This window comes from Ceratotherium simum, chromosome X, assembly GCF_057802395.1.
Source record: "Ceratotherium simum simum isolate JZ-2026a chromosome X, ASM5780239v1, whole genome shotgun sequence".
NCBI classification, from domain to species: domain Eukaryota; kingdom Metazoa; phylum Chordata; class Mammalia; order Perissodactyla; family Rhinocerotidae; genus Ceratotherium; species Ceratotherium simum.
In genome coordinates, this window is record NC_141940.1 from 26733437 (window position 1) to 26751169 (window position 17733).

Here is a 17733-nt window from a genome sequence, read left to right on the forward strand (position 1 = left end):
TGAGGCATTGGGAGAGGGCAGGTTACCTGGGGAATTCGAGCCAGTTCACTCCCAGAGTATTGGGAGGGTAGAATTAGTTTACCCCTGAAATTCCTTTCCTCTCCATTCCACTCCCGCCCACTTCTGTTCATTGAGTTTCAGCCTCTCATTTTGTGTTTTCTTTTTTCCCCACCAACGATGCTTTTAGTTTCTCTTCATTCATGAGATTAAAGTAGAGTCACATGTATTCTCCCTGATCATTACACTGTCATAAAGTCTTTATTAATTGTTAATTTTAACAATCATCATCTCTATCTAGTTCCAAAACATTTTCATTACCCCAAAGGGCAACCCCATACCCGTTAAGCAGTCATTCCCCATTTCCCATTTCTCCCTCCCTTTAGCCCCTGGCAAACACTAATCTGCTTTCTGTCTCTATGGATTTACCAATTTTGGACATTTCGTATAAGTGGAATCATATAATAATGTGGCCTTTTGTGTCTGACTTCTTTCACTTAGCATAATGTTTTTGAGATTCTTCCATGGTGTAGTGACATGTGTCAGTACTTCATTTCTTTTTATGGCTGAATAATATTCCATTGTATGAATATACCGTATTTGTTTATACGTTCATTAGTTGATGGACTTTTGTGTTGTTTTCCACCTTTTGGCTATTGTGAATAGTGCTGCTATGAATATTTGTGTGCTGCTATGAAGTATTTGTTTGAATACCTGTTTTCAGTTCTTTTGTGTGTATACCCAGGAGTGGAATTTCTGGGTTATATTGTAATGCTATGTTTAACTTTTTGAGGAACTGCCAAACGGTTTTCCACAGTGGCTGCACAGTTTACATTTCTACCAGCAATGTATGAGGGTGCCAATTTCTCTACATCCTTGCCAACACTTGTTGTTTTCTGTTTTTTTCTTTTGTTTTGTTTATAATAGTCATCCTAGTGGGTGTGAAGTGGTACCTCATTGTGGTTTTGATTTTGCATTTCCTTAATGACAAATGATATTGAGCATCTTTTCATGTGCTTGTTGGCCATTTGTATATCTTCTTTGGAGAAATCTATTCAGATGCTTTGGCCATTTTTTAGTTGGATCGTTTGTCTTTTTGTTGCTCAGTTGTAAGGATTCTTTATATAGTCTGGATACTAGACCCTTAAGAGATATATGATTTGCAAATATTTTCTCCCATTCTGTATGTTGTCTTTTCACTTTCTTGATAGTGTTCTTTGATGCATGAAAGTTTTTACTTTTGATGAAGTCTGTTTTTTTTCTTTTGTTGCTTGTTCTTTTGGTATCATATTACCTAAGTTTTTGAAGAGAAATTTATGACTGGTGGGTGATGAAAAGGGATTTTGAGCTGATTTTTATATTTGGTTTTCCCTTCCCCAACTAATTCCATCATTTCTTACAGGAGTCCAGGCATGATAAAGAAAAGATAGAAAAGAAAGAGAAACGGGACAGTTCAGGAGGAAAGGAAGAGAAGAAACAATATCCTTTTCATCTTATTGATAATCAGTGTAATGGAAAGCTTTGATACTGGTCATGTTTAGAATTGTACTCATATAGTATGTGGTCTAAGTGCTTATTCATTTTTAAATGGTCTCTCCAGTTAATCCTCTCAAATGTACAAAATATGGAAGTGGGAGACTTGATTTTTTTTTTTTTACACTTCCATGGTGACTGAGGTGGTTTTATGCCACCAAAGGATTTAGAATCCCTCTGGCTGTATTACCACCTAGAGGAAGAAAGAGAACAGAGAGTCCCTTGGGATGGGGGCGTGGGGGAATAGAAGGGCAAGATGATGCTGCCAATGAGCAGAGTTGGTAGAGTTTGAGGCTACCAGGCTGGTCAGAGCCAATTAGGCCTGCAAGCTGAGAGATTGTACTAAAAGGTGAGACCCCATTCTTTTTTTTCCTGAAGTTGTTTTTCCTTAATTTGTCATCTACTCATAAGTCCTCGGACAAGCATAGATAATGAAGACTTTCAATCAAGGTGAGTATTCTCTCCCCTCCTTTTCATTTAAAGATATAAAAGTAAAATGGGGTCTGATAATGTTGAAGAAACTAGATCCATTTGGTAAGTTACAGTTTAGAATTTTTCACCTAAATATAATGACCGGGTCTTTGGGTATAGATGCAAAACAAGATCCACAGTTATTTTTAAGCTGTTTTTGTTTTAAGCTTGCTGATTAGGCGCACTCTTTTTTTTTAGCACAAAGATGTATTTAAGAACATGTGGCATTCTCTTCACCACTCATTCCCATCTTCTCTGGATAATTAATTACCCTTTTTAGATACCTATAGCCTTGTAGGTGGTGATGGTATCTGCATTTTACAGGTGAAGAAACTGAGACTCGGAGAGGTTAAGTTAAAGAGGGTGACAGAGATATTAGCTGACAGAGCCAATACTCAAACATAGGTCTTCTTGCCCTTTAGTATTCTCTGTTTGTCTTTTTGCGCAGACATGTTATCCAGAGATATTTGTTTTAGGTTTTTGTGCCTCTTTTTCTGCCACTGCCCATGTTTTGTGAAGCCAAAAAATATGGTGTGTGCTTTTAGTTCTGGAATTTAAGATATCCAACTTTGTTTTCAAGGTAGTTATACCTTATGTGAGATTTAAAAAGTGTTTTAACCATCCTAAATAAATTGTATGTGGACAATAGTCCACTCTGACTTAGTGGACAGAGTGTTCAGAACCTAATATAGTCTTTTTTGAGCACTCATATCATCATCTGAATAGTTATTGTTTAGTGATACTTTAGGATTATTGAAGTATATAGGAGGATTTGCCCTCTACATTTAATGATTCAAGATGACTGTATTTGAAGTTGTTGACTCTTTTTTATAGCCCATTTTCTTGCTTCCATATTAGCTGTCACTTAATGATATCAAGTATACTTGCTGTCTGTACCCTTCTCCTAATATTATTTGCTGCTTCTAATCTTTTATGAAACTAGATAGATAACCAAGGCTGTTTACAGTTGTTTAAATTAAGAGTGAGAAATATCTGAGAGCTTGTTCTGTGTAAGGGTATGAGCTTTAGGGTATGGATTTTGTCATATTTATCTTGGCTGCAAAGCAGAGATCTGAGGTTGCCAGATAGGTAACTTCCTGACAAGTGGTATGCTTTTTCCGCTTTGTTATTCCGTGCTTGCTATCTAAGTAGTAGAGTAAGGTAAATGAGAAAGCATTTAGAATTTAGTAATTTTTTTTTAAATTAGAAAGATTATAAAAGAAATATTATTGTCCATTCTTCAGTTCTAGCCATCTCCTGCCCCCAACAACTAGCTGTCTTCCCTTGTGAACTATAAACTATTAATCTTTCTTCTTTTTTTAATTCTTCACCTTAACCCTCTTTTAGTTTGGCATTTTGCTTTTTACTTCTTGCTTTCACATGGTCTCCTTATTAAAGAAAGCAAAAACAACTTAACTCTTATATCTTCATTAGGAATGGGCCAACCATCAACACTGACAACTTTCACTGTGATTTTATACATCTCTCTTTACTTAGTACCTAAATAGTATTCTTTGGTATGTGAGGGTTATGTTACAGATTTTTTGAGTTCTTATTCACACAGGCCATGGATTTGTACTTTACCTCTCTGTTTAATCTCTCAGGACCAAAGGCATGAAAAGACTGGCCTGGGAGTTAGATGTTAAGCTGGTGGTTTTGTGGCAAAGCTTCTCAATTCAGATATCCTTTTAAGATACATTTAATTTGATGTTCATCCTGTTCAATTTCTTGTTGACAACTATGTACTATACTTTTCTTCTTGGGTAGACTCCATTTTATGAGGCTCTGGTTGATTTTTCCTTTTTCTTGCTGTTCTGGCTGGCTCCTTCTTTTGGATACCTTCTAGGGTTGCTCAAGTCTTTCTGTTCTTCCTTTTCCTTCTGATTGGCACCATTTACCTTTAGGCTACTTCAAATCTGCTGTGCCCTGCTCCCATTTTTATTTACTTTACATTCAACAGAAAGGAGAGCTGCTACATATGTCACATTTCCCTGGTTCAAAGATCTCATTAATTGTAGATTCATTGTTGGTTTCTAGAACTGTTTTTTGAGAAGGGTGGATAGGGAAATGACATTGATTTGCAAGTATAACCCTGATTTCAGAAACATTAAAATAATCACTTTAGAGTTAAGAAAATGCAATATATAAATGTGACCCAGATTAAATTCCTTCCAAAGTCTTCTGTCTTCTTTTCCTATATCATCACTTTTAGTTGCAAAATCCTTTCTGCTTGTTGTATCTTCTGTTGCTTGTTATTGTTCAAGTCTTTGTCCAAATTCATCTTGTCTCTCCTTGATATAGCCTCTTGAACTCTACTAGCTGCTTTGCCTTTAACCTTTTCCCTTAGTTTAATCTTTAAAAATTCCTGCCTATTAAAATTTTCCTCTTAAAACCATCCCTTAGCTTCTCAATTTTAGTTTGATATATGTGGTCCTCAATTCATGAATATTGAGCTCAGCTAACTTTTGAAAGTCCTTTGGTGAACCAGATGCTGTGCTAAACTGAGACGTGCTCCCACACTTTTGAGAAGTTCAATCTTTTTGGACTTTGATTTTTCATTCTTGATTTCAAAGAGCATTAGCAGTTAGCTCTATTCTATCCATATATATTTGCAGTATACTACATTCCTATTCTAATCCTCCACTCCAGTGAGGCCTAATATATTTTGCAGGTCTGTCTCTCACCTCCAGTCTCATACATGTAACTTAACTCTTTTATCCTTTAAAACCAAGGTTGCATATTCTCAGCCCTTGGGCAGAATGTGGCTTGTTAGATATACCTTCTTGGCCTCACACAATATTTAACATTTTTTTAATTGGTTGCCTTTAAAAATCAGAAGAGTTGACAAAATCCAAATTTCAGTTTCTCTTGAAGAATTGGAACATCTGGCAACGTTGTGTCCTGATTTTTGCATGGCAACAATCAGCTAGACCTGCCTAGGTGCTGCCCCGCTTATATAGAGAGTGGATCTTATAGTTTACCTCAGTCAGTCCTACCCAACTCACTTCATTTGTTTCCGTTATGTACTGTAAACAATTGATTTTGTAATTCCTGTTCTGAGTCTTTTTTCTTGAGTCCATATTTGGAAACTGACCTCCTAAGTGCTCAAAGATTGCTTATTTTAGGAATGTGTTGCCATGGGAGGCGTAGTCCTAGATACTGGTAATATGTGTTGGAGTAGGGAGTGTTCAGTTAAGTTTCTTTCTCATTAGTTTCCCATTGCTTACATGTGTGCAGTTCACCTTGCCTACAGAGTCCCAGTAGTCACTGATTCCTATGCATATATGAGTATGTTACATATCCGTCTCCTTAGATTGTGATCTTGTTGAAGGCAGTAACTTCATCTCTTTTTCCTAATCAAACAACCAAGTATTTTTCTTTGTTACCTGCTGTGTTTCAGATACTTTGTTAACTTTACATGGAGAGCTTTGTACAGAAGTATTAAGTATATCTCTTTGGGACTGATGAGAAACAGCATTGACTTTTTTGCCCTCAAAAGAAGGTTCAGTTTATTTACAGCATTTGGTAGTATACTTACTGTTTAAGAAGAAGTTGCTTTGTGTGCTGCAACATAATTTTTGAGGGCAGGTTTTTAATGCTTTCATTTGGTTCTGAACGTAGTAATCATTAAATGTGTATGAAAGTTTTGTTAGGAGATTGAAATGATAGACACAAAATATTTTTCTCTTCATTATCATCCTTTATACTCTTTAAGTACTGGGTGTGAGTTCTGTGCACTGATATTCATAGGCACCAAACAGTTGGAGAGAACAGGAGGACTTTTCTTGCTTCCACTTGAGGTAGACCAAATATTCACTAAGGTGCTGTGCTGTTTTTTTATTTGGACACAGGCATGAGCACTTACAAAAGGCTCCCATGCTACATTTACCCCTGAGTGTCACTATCCCCTACATACACATTTATCCTGAGAGACTCTCCTGGGTAGGCTAAGATTCAGTTCAACAGAATCCCAGTTTTACCTCCGTGTTACATTTTATCCACATGGAACATCTCAGGAATTGTGTTGGCTGTGATAAGAATTCCTAGGTAACAGAATAAGGGTAAATGAAGGAGTAAAGTGGAATTAGGATGGCTGTCCCTATGTCTTTCTCCTGTAACTTCTTCATAAATGTTCGTTTGACTTTTTAACTGTCAACTTCATCCATATATGCCTTTCTTGTGGGAGTGGTGTGTGTGTGAGCTGGGATCGTAAAGTTCTGATCGCTCAGGCACTGGTAGGGAGCTAGATTCTGGGATGCCTGCTTTGAGGTGAAGACACTGAACCAAAAATAATCTAAGTCCGTGGGCCTGTATTTTATAATTTCTCTGAAGAAATTTTCTTGCCATCGAGAAGCCTCTTTTATGAGGAATATATGAACTATTGAAACATTTCTTAGGACCTTTTTAGTGAATTTGATCATAAAATTAGAAAGTGTGTATGTGTTTTTAATAAAGGCATACCTCTGATAAGAAGGCTGATTTTATATTTGCCTCTCTTCTCTACTTTGATCACCAGTCTAGCTGCTCTTTTCTCCAGACCACCCTACTTTTCAAACTTGCTTCTTGCTGTCACAGCTCTCTATAAAATAACATCATTTAAAATCAGCTGCCTCAACTCTGAGAAGGTGCTCTTTGAGGGCATTTCAGCATAGTTTTCTGATGCCCTGACAAAGGAGGAGAGCATGGTGGGACATAGGGAAATGACAACCTTACTAATACAGCAGGGCCTATTTCTGGCCAGAAAAAAGAAAAAAAATCCCTGGATGTCCAGATAATCCCCAATAGAAAGTGATGTTTACAAATGTAATCTTGTCTTAGCAGAGTGGAAGGCTGCCTTTTCTGGATTGTGTCCTGCAAACATGGTATTGCCAATGCAGTTTATAGCACCGATAGAGTAGAGGTATCTAGGATGGCGGACAGCTGACTCTTAACTGAGCATGAAGTAGAAACTCTTTGAGAAACATCAACAGCCCTAGATGTGAAAAAGATAGATCTGTGTGATCTCTTGCATTTAGAGCCTGTGCTTTTTTATTTACAATGGTTAAAGTGGCACATATTTTTAAAAAAATAGTTAATAAAAAATAACCTTAGAAGAATGTTCCAGGTAATGTGGTATAAACTCATTGTTAATGAGAAGAAAATATTACTCTGCTGGAAGATAGAGTCCTGAAGGCTGAGTTTGGCACTGTTTCATCACTATGTGACTTTCTTCTTGATGGCAGTTCTTTCTGAAGTTCACTGAACTTGGGGCTGTTTTCAAGTTTGTAACCCCAAGACTTCAGCAGTATTTTATCAATACACTCTGGACACTGCTGAGAGACTGACATCCAGTATCTTCTTTCCACTTGTTCTTGTGCTTGCTGATTTGTCATTCCAGGGTATGGACAGACCCCTAAGCTGAAGGTCTCCCAGAGGAGGATGCCAAAGCTCCATGCGTCACTGTCAGAACGATATCTCCCATAATTAAGAGCTTCTGGTGCTGTCCATTTAATGGGAATCTGCTTTAAGTCAGAAGATGAATACACACCACCATCCTCTTGACGAGACATTCCAAAGTCACTGATTTTCAGAACATTATTTTCACCTCCAGGCAGTTTCTTGCAGCAAGGTCCCTGTGTATACAATTTTTACTCGAGATTCGCCATCCAGAAGCAGCGTCTAATGAAAATTTCACTAACTGTTTTAATTCATCCTTCTTTCTCAGAAAGGAGAGGAAATCGCCTCCTGGAACCAGTTCCTTAATGATGTAGATAGGCTGTATTTGTGTGCAAACTCCTATAAGTTTGACAATATTGGGATGATTATATTGCTGGAGGATTTTGGCTTCTTGTAAAAATTTTAATTTCAGTTCCTGAGAAGGATCATCTTTACATGTTTTAACAGCAACAGCAGTTTTATCCTTTAATGTGCCCTTAAATACGTCATTGAAATTTTCCTTGCCCATTAATTCTCCTATTGTGACATCTTTATGATTGAGAACCCATTTCTTATTCTAGGTATGGCCATACTGATAACATGATACTGTTTATTGGAACATTGACCTTTTTTGCAATTTAAAAAATTGAGATAAAATTCACATAACAGAAAATTTGCCCTTTTAAAGTGGTTTTTAGTATATTCACTATGTTGTAACCATCATCACTAATTCCAGAACATTTCCATCATCCCAAAAAGAGACCCCACACCCGTTAGCAGTCACTCCCAATTCTCCCCTTCCTCAGCCCCTGGAAATAACTAATATACTTTCTGTCTCTATGGATTTGCCTGTTTTGGACATTTCTTAAAAATGAAATCATGCAGTATGTGGCCTTTTGTGTCTGGCTTCTTTCACTTAGCATCATGTTTTCAAGGTTCATCCATGTTGTAGCATGTATCAGAATTTCATTTCTTTTTATAACTGAATAATATTCCGTTGTCTGAATGTGTACCACGTTTTGTTTATCCATTCATCAATGATGGACAGGAACAATGATTTTTAAGTATTAAAATTGTAAGTTCAATATTAGTGTATCCACAATTATAATTGGTAATGTCAAGATTATACATGGTGTGAACAGAATGCTGTATAGAAATGATATGTAAATTATTTGTCAGCATTTCATGCAAGTGTGATGATTTTCTAAGGCCCTTCTAGCTCTGGTTTTATGAAATATGTGAATGTAGTATTTTCGTCAATAAAGTTTAATGCGTTAAGCATTAGTTTAAAAATTCAATGAGAACAATGTTAGGCAGATACAAAGTTATTTGCCACATGTTGTAATGATCATGTTTTGAATTTATTTCAATATGCAGTATTTGAAAAATGTCAATACATAAAGGAAATGAGTATAATTAATTCAATATATTTTTAAAGCAATTTTTATAATTTAGCAGACATTGCATCTTAATATAAGTCACTATTAAAATCGTGTCCTTATGAAAAATGTGATGTCATTTTTCTCTTTTTGTTGATCATGTAAAATCAGTTCCTTTTCATTGCTGTGTGTTCTGTTTACTTTTGAAAAGCTGTTGCTTGCCCCTGTGGAATGTTTTATTTCTATTTCATTTTTTCCTCCCTTCTCTCCCCCTACCCCTCCCTCTCTCACAGACAAAATGTTCAGTGTTTTGTTTTTTTTTTTTTTGGTGAGGAAGAATAGCCCTGAGCTAACATCTGTTGCCAATCCTCCTCTTTTTGCTGAGGAAGATTGGCCCTGGGCTAACATCCATGCCCATCTTCCTCTACTTTATATGGGACGCTGCCACAGCATGACTTCATAAGCTGTGTATAGGTCTGCGCCCAAGATCTGAACCCGTGAACCCTGGGCCCCTGAAGCGGAGCATGCGAACTTAACCACTACGCCACTGGGCTGGCCCCTCAATGGTTTTTTTTTTTTTTTTTTAAGGCATTGTAGTGTGCCTATCTTTAACGGTTTCTAAGAGTAGGAAATAAGAAGTACACAAATATTTCATCCTTATTTAGGCACTTACTTCAGGTCTTTGTTATTGACAGAACTCATTGATTTTTCTCTCTTTCTTGAATCTTGCTTCCTTCCTCTTTTACTCCTCCTTCTCTCCTTCCCTCTCCTTCTCCCTCCCCTCCCCCTTGTCTCTCCCTTCTTCCCCTCTCCCTTCTTTCCTACCACCCCCCCTTCTTTCCTTTCTTTCTTTCTTATCTAGCAATATAACCACTTTGTTTCTTGCAGGTGAGATTGGAATGAACTTGTTCAGCTGTGACCAGAAATTTATTTTCCCGAGTAGATTGCCGAGAATTGTGAATGAAGAGGGCCCATTTGCATCTCCTTAAATTATTCAGTTATCTGCTGTATTGCTCCATGCCGAAAACTTAAAATTGTTGAGTTGTGCATTACTGTATTTAACTTGTTGCTTAGTTTCTACATGTTTATTTTCAGTAAATGGCTGAAAGTGTTAACTGTTCATATTTTTAGCACAATGTGCTGCATACAGTTCCCAACAAGCAAATTAGGTTACATGTGTACAGAATTTCACTTTAGGTTAACTAAATATTGCCTGGGTTTAGTTGGGTTTTTTGTTTGTTTTTTTCAATCTGAAATGCTTCCTTTTTATTGTTTGAAACTGAAAATAAACAATTATTGAACCATTTTGAATTTACCTCATTTTAAAACTCAGTTTTAATTTATTATTTGGTCTGTTTTTAATACGTCACTAAAAACAAAGTGGGAGCAGTGTCTTATGCAATGCTTAGGAATCATTTTATATAGTACGTGTATGACATTAAACCTGTTTAAAAAAGAAAAAGGTACCAGCACTCACTTGTCCCTTGCCATTTTTTTCTTGTAATTATGTTAGACAAATCTGGGGGGCGGGGGATCAAGGTTAATTGTGTTTTAATTCTACAGCTACAGGAGTTTTGTATTGCTGAACTTTCGTCTGGAAAAGTTTCACAGTGACATTTTTAAAAGAAATTTTTTAATCTACTGAATTCTACCAGTGTAACCTTTTTTCTAAATAAACAATAGTTTTCTCAAATGATTGTATATCGTGTATATTGTTGCTTATTCAAAATAGCTTAGCAAAGATAATTCGATAAGGTTCCTAGCCATTTCTTCTCGTTTCTGTTTTAGTCCATGGGCTACAATGTTTTCAAGTGATATCTCACCCAAAAATATTAAAAAATCCTATTTGGTCACCTCTGCACCTGAGGTAAGCAGTGGGCTGATATCATGCCTGGAATTATCCTTTTACTCTTCAGTGCCTCGGAACCAATGATACATATGCACATTAAATTTTTTTAGAGAATTACAATAAAGGCTATAATTTTTTAAAGGATTGAGAAATGCTGATCATATTTTAGAATTGGCAAAGGGATATAAATCTTGATTCCCCTTTTCAGATAACTGTAATTTACAAAAATTGATGAGCACAATATTTATGGGAGAGCGATCTATTCAGTGACTGTTGAGCACCCATAATGTGCCTGGTGTAAAAAGAAATGATACATTATTAGAATGATTTTGACATTGAGAAAATCACTATGGTTCACCTCAAAATCATTTGTCTGAAACAGAGAAGAGCTTTCCAGTTATGTTGCATTCACATTTTAACGATTACATGATTGTTTGAACTAGAAAGTTTGCTACTACTTGGCATCAGTATCTCTTCTCCCTGTCCCCCAAATTATTGAACACAGGTAATCTTTGGTTATGGGCTTGCTAGAAATGTATTGAGGATGGAAAATATTTTTGCACAGTTAAATCCAAAGTTAGTAATTTATGTTGGAAGTAGGAAATCTGGATTTGTGTAATGATAGCTATTTTTAAGCATCTACTCTGTTCTAGGTACAAAGGAGTATTAAGACCTAACTACTGGACCTAGGGTGCTTCCAATCTAGCTTGAGAAATAAGGGCCAAATGAATGCTATTGAGGGTCAGCAACTTTTTCTGTAAAGGGCCAGATAGTAAATATTTGAGGCTTTGTGGGCTGTGTGGACTCGCTTGCAACTCCTCAGCTCTGCCATTATAGCGTGAAAGCAGTCATAGATGATAGGTAAATGAATGAGCATGACTGAATTCCAGGAAAACTTTATATACGAAAACCTATAGAGAATCCTATAGAAGATTTATTAAAAAAATATTTGAGCACTTCTTATGCACCAGAGGTACAGCCTTGAGTAAAACAAAGTCCCTGCCCTCATGGAACTTGCATTCTAGTGGCCAGTGGAGACATATTTAATGTTAGGTGGAGGGCGGTCCTCTGAGGAAAAATCAGAGTAAGGAGGTTGGCTGAGGTAGGGCTTAGTGCTTTACATACAGAGTGATCATGTGGAGTGAAGATGTGCAAAGCAGGATGTTTTGAGGCGGTTATCACAGTATGAATATTTTATTACTAAGTAATGTGAGCAGGAACTATTCCTAATCCCCCACCCGTCTTTGAACCTTTTACATGAAAATCATGTAATGTGTAGGATTTCTCCTAGGCTCTGAGCTCTAGTTGCTGGTGTCTAAGCTTGCCGTTTTCTAGAAAGGAGTTTTTAACTTTAGGCTCATAAATGGACTTGGAGGATATCTATGGACTCCCCCCCAAACTGAATGCAAGTTTGTGGTACGTGCATTTTTCCGGGTCTGCAACTTTCACCCAATTCGCAAAAAGGTCTAAGGTGGCAAGTTTATTTTTCTGGGTTTTGTTCCAAAGAACTCTAAAACCTTTATAACTAACCCTGAACCTGTCTCTCGAGATGGTGAGAAGTTGGAAGACAGTTGTCCATGCATCTACCTTGTCTTAAACAGTAGGGGCAAAAGTTAGAACATCTTGGCTTGCCTTGTCAGATGATCTACAAGTGATTTGCAATTTATTGTTGGAAAGTCACTGGTCCACGGTATAGGAAGCACTTTAGCCAAGTTTGGGTCGAAATCCTAGTAGCCGTATTTTTTTCCAACAATTGTGTAATTGTTTTATTTCTACGCTACCGTGTTCCAAAAAGAATTCATGAAAAAGCGTAAGCGTTCAGTACAATATTTTTAAAATAAATGAGAAAATTTGATTTCTGGGTGAAACTAATACCCAAAATAAGGTTAATACCCCAAAATGTCGTGTACACCTGGGCCATGAATCGGCTCTGAGAAACCTGGCAGGCCACACAGAGAAGATAATGTGGTGAATTACAGGAATTACAGTGTCCGTCAAATAAAAAGCTAGTCATGGTGGAGAACAACATTTTCTGGCAGTGATGCCTGAAAGAAACTTCTTTGCATTTTCATAGAGAAGAAGCCTTATCTTTTCAGTAAATAAAACAAAGGGGTATATCTTGTAATGGCCCTGAATGTTAGCTGATGGCCAAGACTTCAACTCATTTCAGTAAGGATATTTCTATAATGACACCAAAATGTGAGGTCCAGACACCCACGTCTCCGATGATTTGGTTCAATCCAGGAAAACATTTTTGAATATTTGGGACAGGGTTCCTAAACTGGGATTTATGATGGCCTTACTTTTTATAAGCATGTTTGTAAAGATCGAAAACTCATGTGACCATTGTTCGGTTCCCATGATATGAGTAACATAAATAAGTTCTCATTAGCTTAAAAGCTGTGCCCAGTCTCTAATTTTTTTTTCTTTCGTTTTTATGGATACTGATCTTCAAGGCTGCCTCTTAGATAGACTGAAGCTTATAATATTACAGCCACTTAATATTCTGTCTTATCATTTATCAGAAGCATGATTTAAATGTTTAATTTTTTTAATTGAAGTAACATTTCTAGAGACACTGTCAGAGCCAAAGAAATGTTATTGGATCTGGAGTTGAAAATAAAAAGAGGAGCTGCTTAGGGGCCGGCCCCGTGGCGTAGTGGTTGAGTGCACGCGCTCCGCTGCTGGTGGCCCGGGTTCGGATCCCAGGCGCGCACCGATGCACCGCTTGTCAGGCCATGCTGTGGCGGCGTCCATATAAAGAGGAAGATAGGCACAGATGTTAGTCCAGGGCCAGTCTTCCTCAGCAAAAAGAGGAGGATTGGCATGGATGTTAGCTCAGGGCTGATCTTCCTCAAAAAAAGAAAAAGGAGCTGCTTAAAAGATGCTAATTCATGCTAATTGAATACAGATTTTGTTGTATTTATAGACAGAAATTGGATATGATAATTAAGAATAACAGTAGAAGGGGTATTGGAAATAGTGACTAAAGGAAGTGTGGCAACCTGAGAAGACGTAATGTAAGAATAATTGCTTTTTGTTTCTGATTCTTAGGTACTGTTTTAAGCTCTAATGATCATTATGTAGAATCTACATGGGTTAGGCTAACAAAGCTTAATTTCCTTTGATGTGTTGTTTAATGGAGGTAGAAGGAAAGGAGAAGCATTTGATTGAGCATGGAGCACATAAACTTGAGAAATGTATCATTGCAAGTCAGACGTAGCCTTTATTTCAGGGATAGGAGCTAGAGAATGACCTGGTACTTAACCTCTAGCTTAGTCTCATCTCTGGTTTTTGTCTGATGATAGCTAGATGTCATTGAACTTGAGTATCAAACTGACAAAGAGCTACTATTACCCCGTCCCCCCCAAACTTTAACCAGAATGATATTATTGTACTATATTCAAGGATTTCATGGTCCTAGTTTCATGCAGTATGTAGTGGTACTTGTCTCCTAGGGTTACATATATCATTATCAAAGAACATTCATGAATTGTAGTTGGATATGCCACTGCTAGGTACTATTATGCAGACACTTTTTGTGCTTTCCAGGATAATTGATCCTAGACATCAATAATACAAAAGATCATGCTTACAAGATACAAGCAGGAAATGAAACGTCAAATGAGTGAGGTATTCATACCATATGTATCTGGGGACCAGTTACATTTTAAGATGATGGTGAGTACCCGGGCTAAGAATAACATCAAACTAGGTGTAATTTGGGAAGTCTTGTTCTCAACAGGATCTGATCTGGGAAGACTTCACGGAGGATTTAGATGTTCAGGACGCCAATCTATTTCTACTCAGACCTAGAGGGTGGAGGTCTTTATGGGTCTGGTTTAACCCTAAGTTGGCTCTGGAGGAGAGAATGTTGACCTTGGAATTCAGACTCATTCTGGTATGGTGCAGAATCCTGGAAGCCAACCTGTTATACTAGCCCAGGATTGGATCATATTTGAGAGGCAAATGCTCCCTACTTTGGATACTGTTCCATGCTGCCTCAAGACTTTTTCCTTTTTCGGTATATTTTCATGACTAAGCCTGACATCACCAATCTTTTTTTTTGCCTTAATCAGTGTTCATATCTTTACATGTAATTGAAAAGTTATTACCTCTATGTCAAGATGGCTTTCCTTGTCCGTTTCCTCTGAGTGGGGATGAGCTCCACTTGTACTTCCTCACCTGGTCTTCACAATGCCCTGTTAATTAAATCTAACAATACTTAAAAAGCACTTAAAGAGGACCTAGTACATGCAGAATTGTTAGCAATTGTTAATAGTGGTAATATTTATACCAGTAGTTTGCAAGCTGGGAATCATCAGAATCAGAAGTAGTTGGGAAACTTTAGACTACCCAACTTCAAATTTCTGAATCTGATTCTCTTGGGGTGGGGGACTGGAGTAGTTTTTAAAATAGTTCCTCAGGTGATTCTAATGTAGGGATGATATCTGGGAATTGCAGAGTTCAACCACTCTGCAATCCTAGCATCTCGGTTCTTACCTCAATTAGGGACAGAACCCATCCAGAGGCTTCTAATTTCTGGGAGTATAAGTATATTAGGCCCCAGGGACAACCCATCCTTAAGCAAGAAATATTTCAAAAGCAAGAGCAACAGCCTCTGTCCTGGGAACAGAGATCATCAACTGCTAGCCCATGCTGCTCTCGTTCACTCAGACTCCCTGCCTTCTCCAGCCTACCTTCACTGACCTTCTGGGATCTAACCTCTTGTTATCCTAGATGTGTACTGTCAGCAAGCATCTACTGTCAAGGTGAGCAAAACCTGGAGTTTTGGAGTTCAGAGCTACTTTTGATACCACTTATACCTTCTCCTTTAGCTTTTTATCTGCAGTGGTACATTTTTCCATGATCAGAGTTGCATTCAGGGCTGGGTTTTCTCCTCCATTCCTTACTTTTCCTTGCATAATATCCTGATGTTGGTGAGTGGGGTGTTGCGTAGATGTTTAATAATTTAATGCTTTAAATTTCTCTCTAACCACTGCTGTAGCTGCATCCCACAACTTTGATGTGTGATATTGTCATTTTCATTTGGCTCAAAATATTTTCCAACTTCTCTTGTGACTTATTCTTTGACCCATATGTTATTTAGAAGTGTGTTGCTTAATTTCCAAATATTTGCAGATTTTCCAGATATCCTTCTGTTATTGATATCTAGTTTAGTTCTGTCATGGTCAAAGAACATACTTTGAATTATTTAAATCCTCTTAAATTTACTGAGACTTGTTTTATGGCACAGCAGCTGGTCTACCATGGTGAATATTCCACATGCACTTGAAAAGAATGTGTATTCTGTTCTTGTTGGATGTAGTGTTCTATAAATGCCAGTTATGTCAGGTTGGTTGTGGTTTTCCAAATCTTCTGTATCCTTGCTGATTTTCTGTCTGCTTGGTGTGTCAGTTACTGAGAGGTATACTGAAATTTACAAATATAATTGTGGATTTGTCTTATTTCTTCTTTTAGTTTTGTCAGTTTTGCTTTGTGTATTTCAAAACTTTGTGATTAGGTGCATGCCCATTTAGGATTATATATTCTTGCTGAATTGACTCCTTTATCAAAATGAAATATACTTCTTTATCCCTAGTAATATTCCTCACTCTAAAATCTACTTTAATATGAACATAGCTTCTCCAGCTTTCCTTTGATTGTTTTCGCATAGTATATTTTTTCCATCCTTTTCCTTTATATTGAAAATGGGTTTCTTGCTTCTTAATCCAATTCAACAATCTCTGCTTTTTAATTGGGGTGTTTAGACGATACATTTAATGTCATTATTGATATGGTTGGGTTTAAGTCTATTTTGCTATTTGTCCTGTCATCTCTTCCTTTTTTCCTCTTTTCCTGCCTTCTTTTAGATAGATTGCGCCTCAGTTTCCTCATTGGTAAAATAAGTCTAATAATAAAAACCATTTCATAAGGTAGTCCTAAGGATTAAATGAGATAATTTATACAATGGTGCTTGGCACATATTTATATAGAGCTCAATAATTTTTTTTTTAATCAGAGGATGGAGAACTCCTTGGGATGTTAACTCTCCAAAGGTTTTGGTTCTAGACATGTTATGTACCTACATAGGCGAGGTAGGTAGTTGTGTGCAGGTGTAGTTTGAGTGGGTGCTGAAAGACCCAGGTTCCAAAATACGTCCCCTACTGGCTAGCTGTGGTGTGTGAAATTCTCACAATTAAGCACTTTACAGGGACTTCTGGAGATGTGCATATCCATTAAACTAAAGCATTATGGGAGGGGGCGATCAATTCTCTCACTAGCGCTGAAGCATAGATGATTTCTTATGATACCCCATCCTGCTCCCATATTCCCTAGGAAAGCACTGAGAGGTTTTGCCTAGGCAAAAGTCAGAGAAAGGGACACAACCTGATCCTGGGAGAGAGCCGCAGTGGGCAGCTCAGATGGCTACTTGAAGGTGAAAGGAGAGGTAGGGAAGTTGCCAGAAAGGACCTGGCCCACTTGGTAATGTTACCTTGGGCTTATTTGTGAAGTTAAGCTTCTGAGTTTTTATTTACTGGTTTCCTCCAGTTTCACTGTCACAATTCAACATGTTACAATTGATATTTCAATGTTTAACTCTTGCAATAGTTGACTGGGTCATACTTTACATTTTACTCACTTCCAAAACATGAGGTGGCTGGTTTGGAAGTCGAAGTGGTAGTGGGTTGGGAGCAGTTGTGCTTTTCCCTCTTTTGCCTCATCATCGAGGATTTGTTTGGTCCCTGTGGACTCTTCAACACGGATCTAGAATAGAAGCTCCACGAGTACAGGGACTGTTTAACGCCAGCACCTAACAGTGCCTGGCACAGTGTAGGTATTCAATAAATATTTGACCTATTTGTCATTTCCTCCAAATATATAGAATGTTTTTAATCACATCAACAGATCATTATCACCTGCTTGTCTCCCTGCCCTCAGTGTTCTTCAGTTCATCTCACTTGGACCATTAACCTCCTCTAAACTGAGCCCCCAACTTAGCCCCTGGGCCCAATCCTGGCCCTGGGCTAGAGGAGTATGAAAAGTGCTAGACAAGCATTTCAACAGCTTGTGCATTAGCTTTGCTGC

The 17733-nt window shown here is 37.6% G+C and overlaps 1 protein-coding gene and 1 pseudogene across 10 annotated transcripts in view; one reads left to right on the top strand and one right to left on the bottom strand.

Moving 5' to 3' along the window:
* Nucleotides 1–10496, top strand: part of THOC2 (THO complex subunit 2) — a 110645-nt gene extending 100149 nt beyond the window's left edge. For 7 of the 9 annotated variants that reach the window (XM_087427265.1, XM_087427269.1, XM_087427268.1 and 4 more), the window contains exons 37-39: nt 1400–1476; nt 1935–1980; nt 7379–10496. In XM_087427265.1, coding sequence (XP_087283391.1) covers nt 1400–1476; nt 1935–1962 — 105 coding nt within the window. In that variant the 3' untranslated portion in view covers nt 1963–1980; nt 7379–10496. Of the gene's footprint in view, nt 1–1399; nt 1538–1934; nt 1981–7378 lie in introns of those variants that run through there. The other 2 variants (XM_087427266.1, XM_004437323.3) reach the window with 2 other exon arrangements.
* On the bottom strand, nt 1398–15569 carry LOC106802975 (tyrosine-protein kinase Fer-like; annotated as a pseudogene). Its single transcript, XR_015550701.1, has 4 exons — nt 15471–15569; nt 7379–7993; nt 1935–1980; nt 1398–1476 (listed from the first exon to the last, which is right to left on the bottom strand). The product of XR_015550701.1 is annotated as a tyrosine-protein kinase Fer-like (transcript).
* Nucleotides 15570–17733: the final 2164 nt, after the last annotated feature.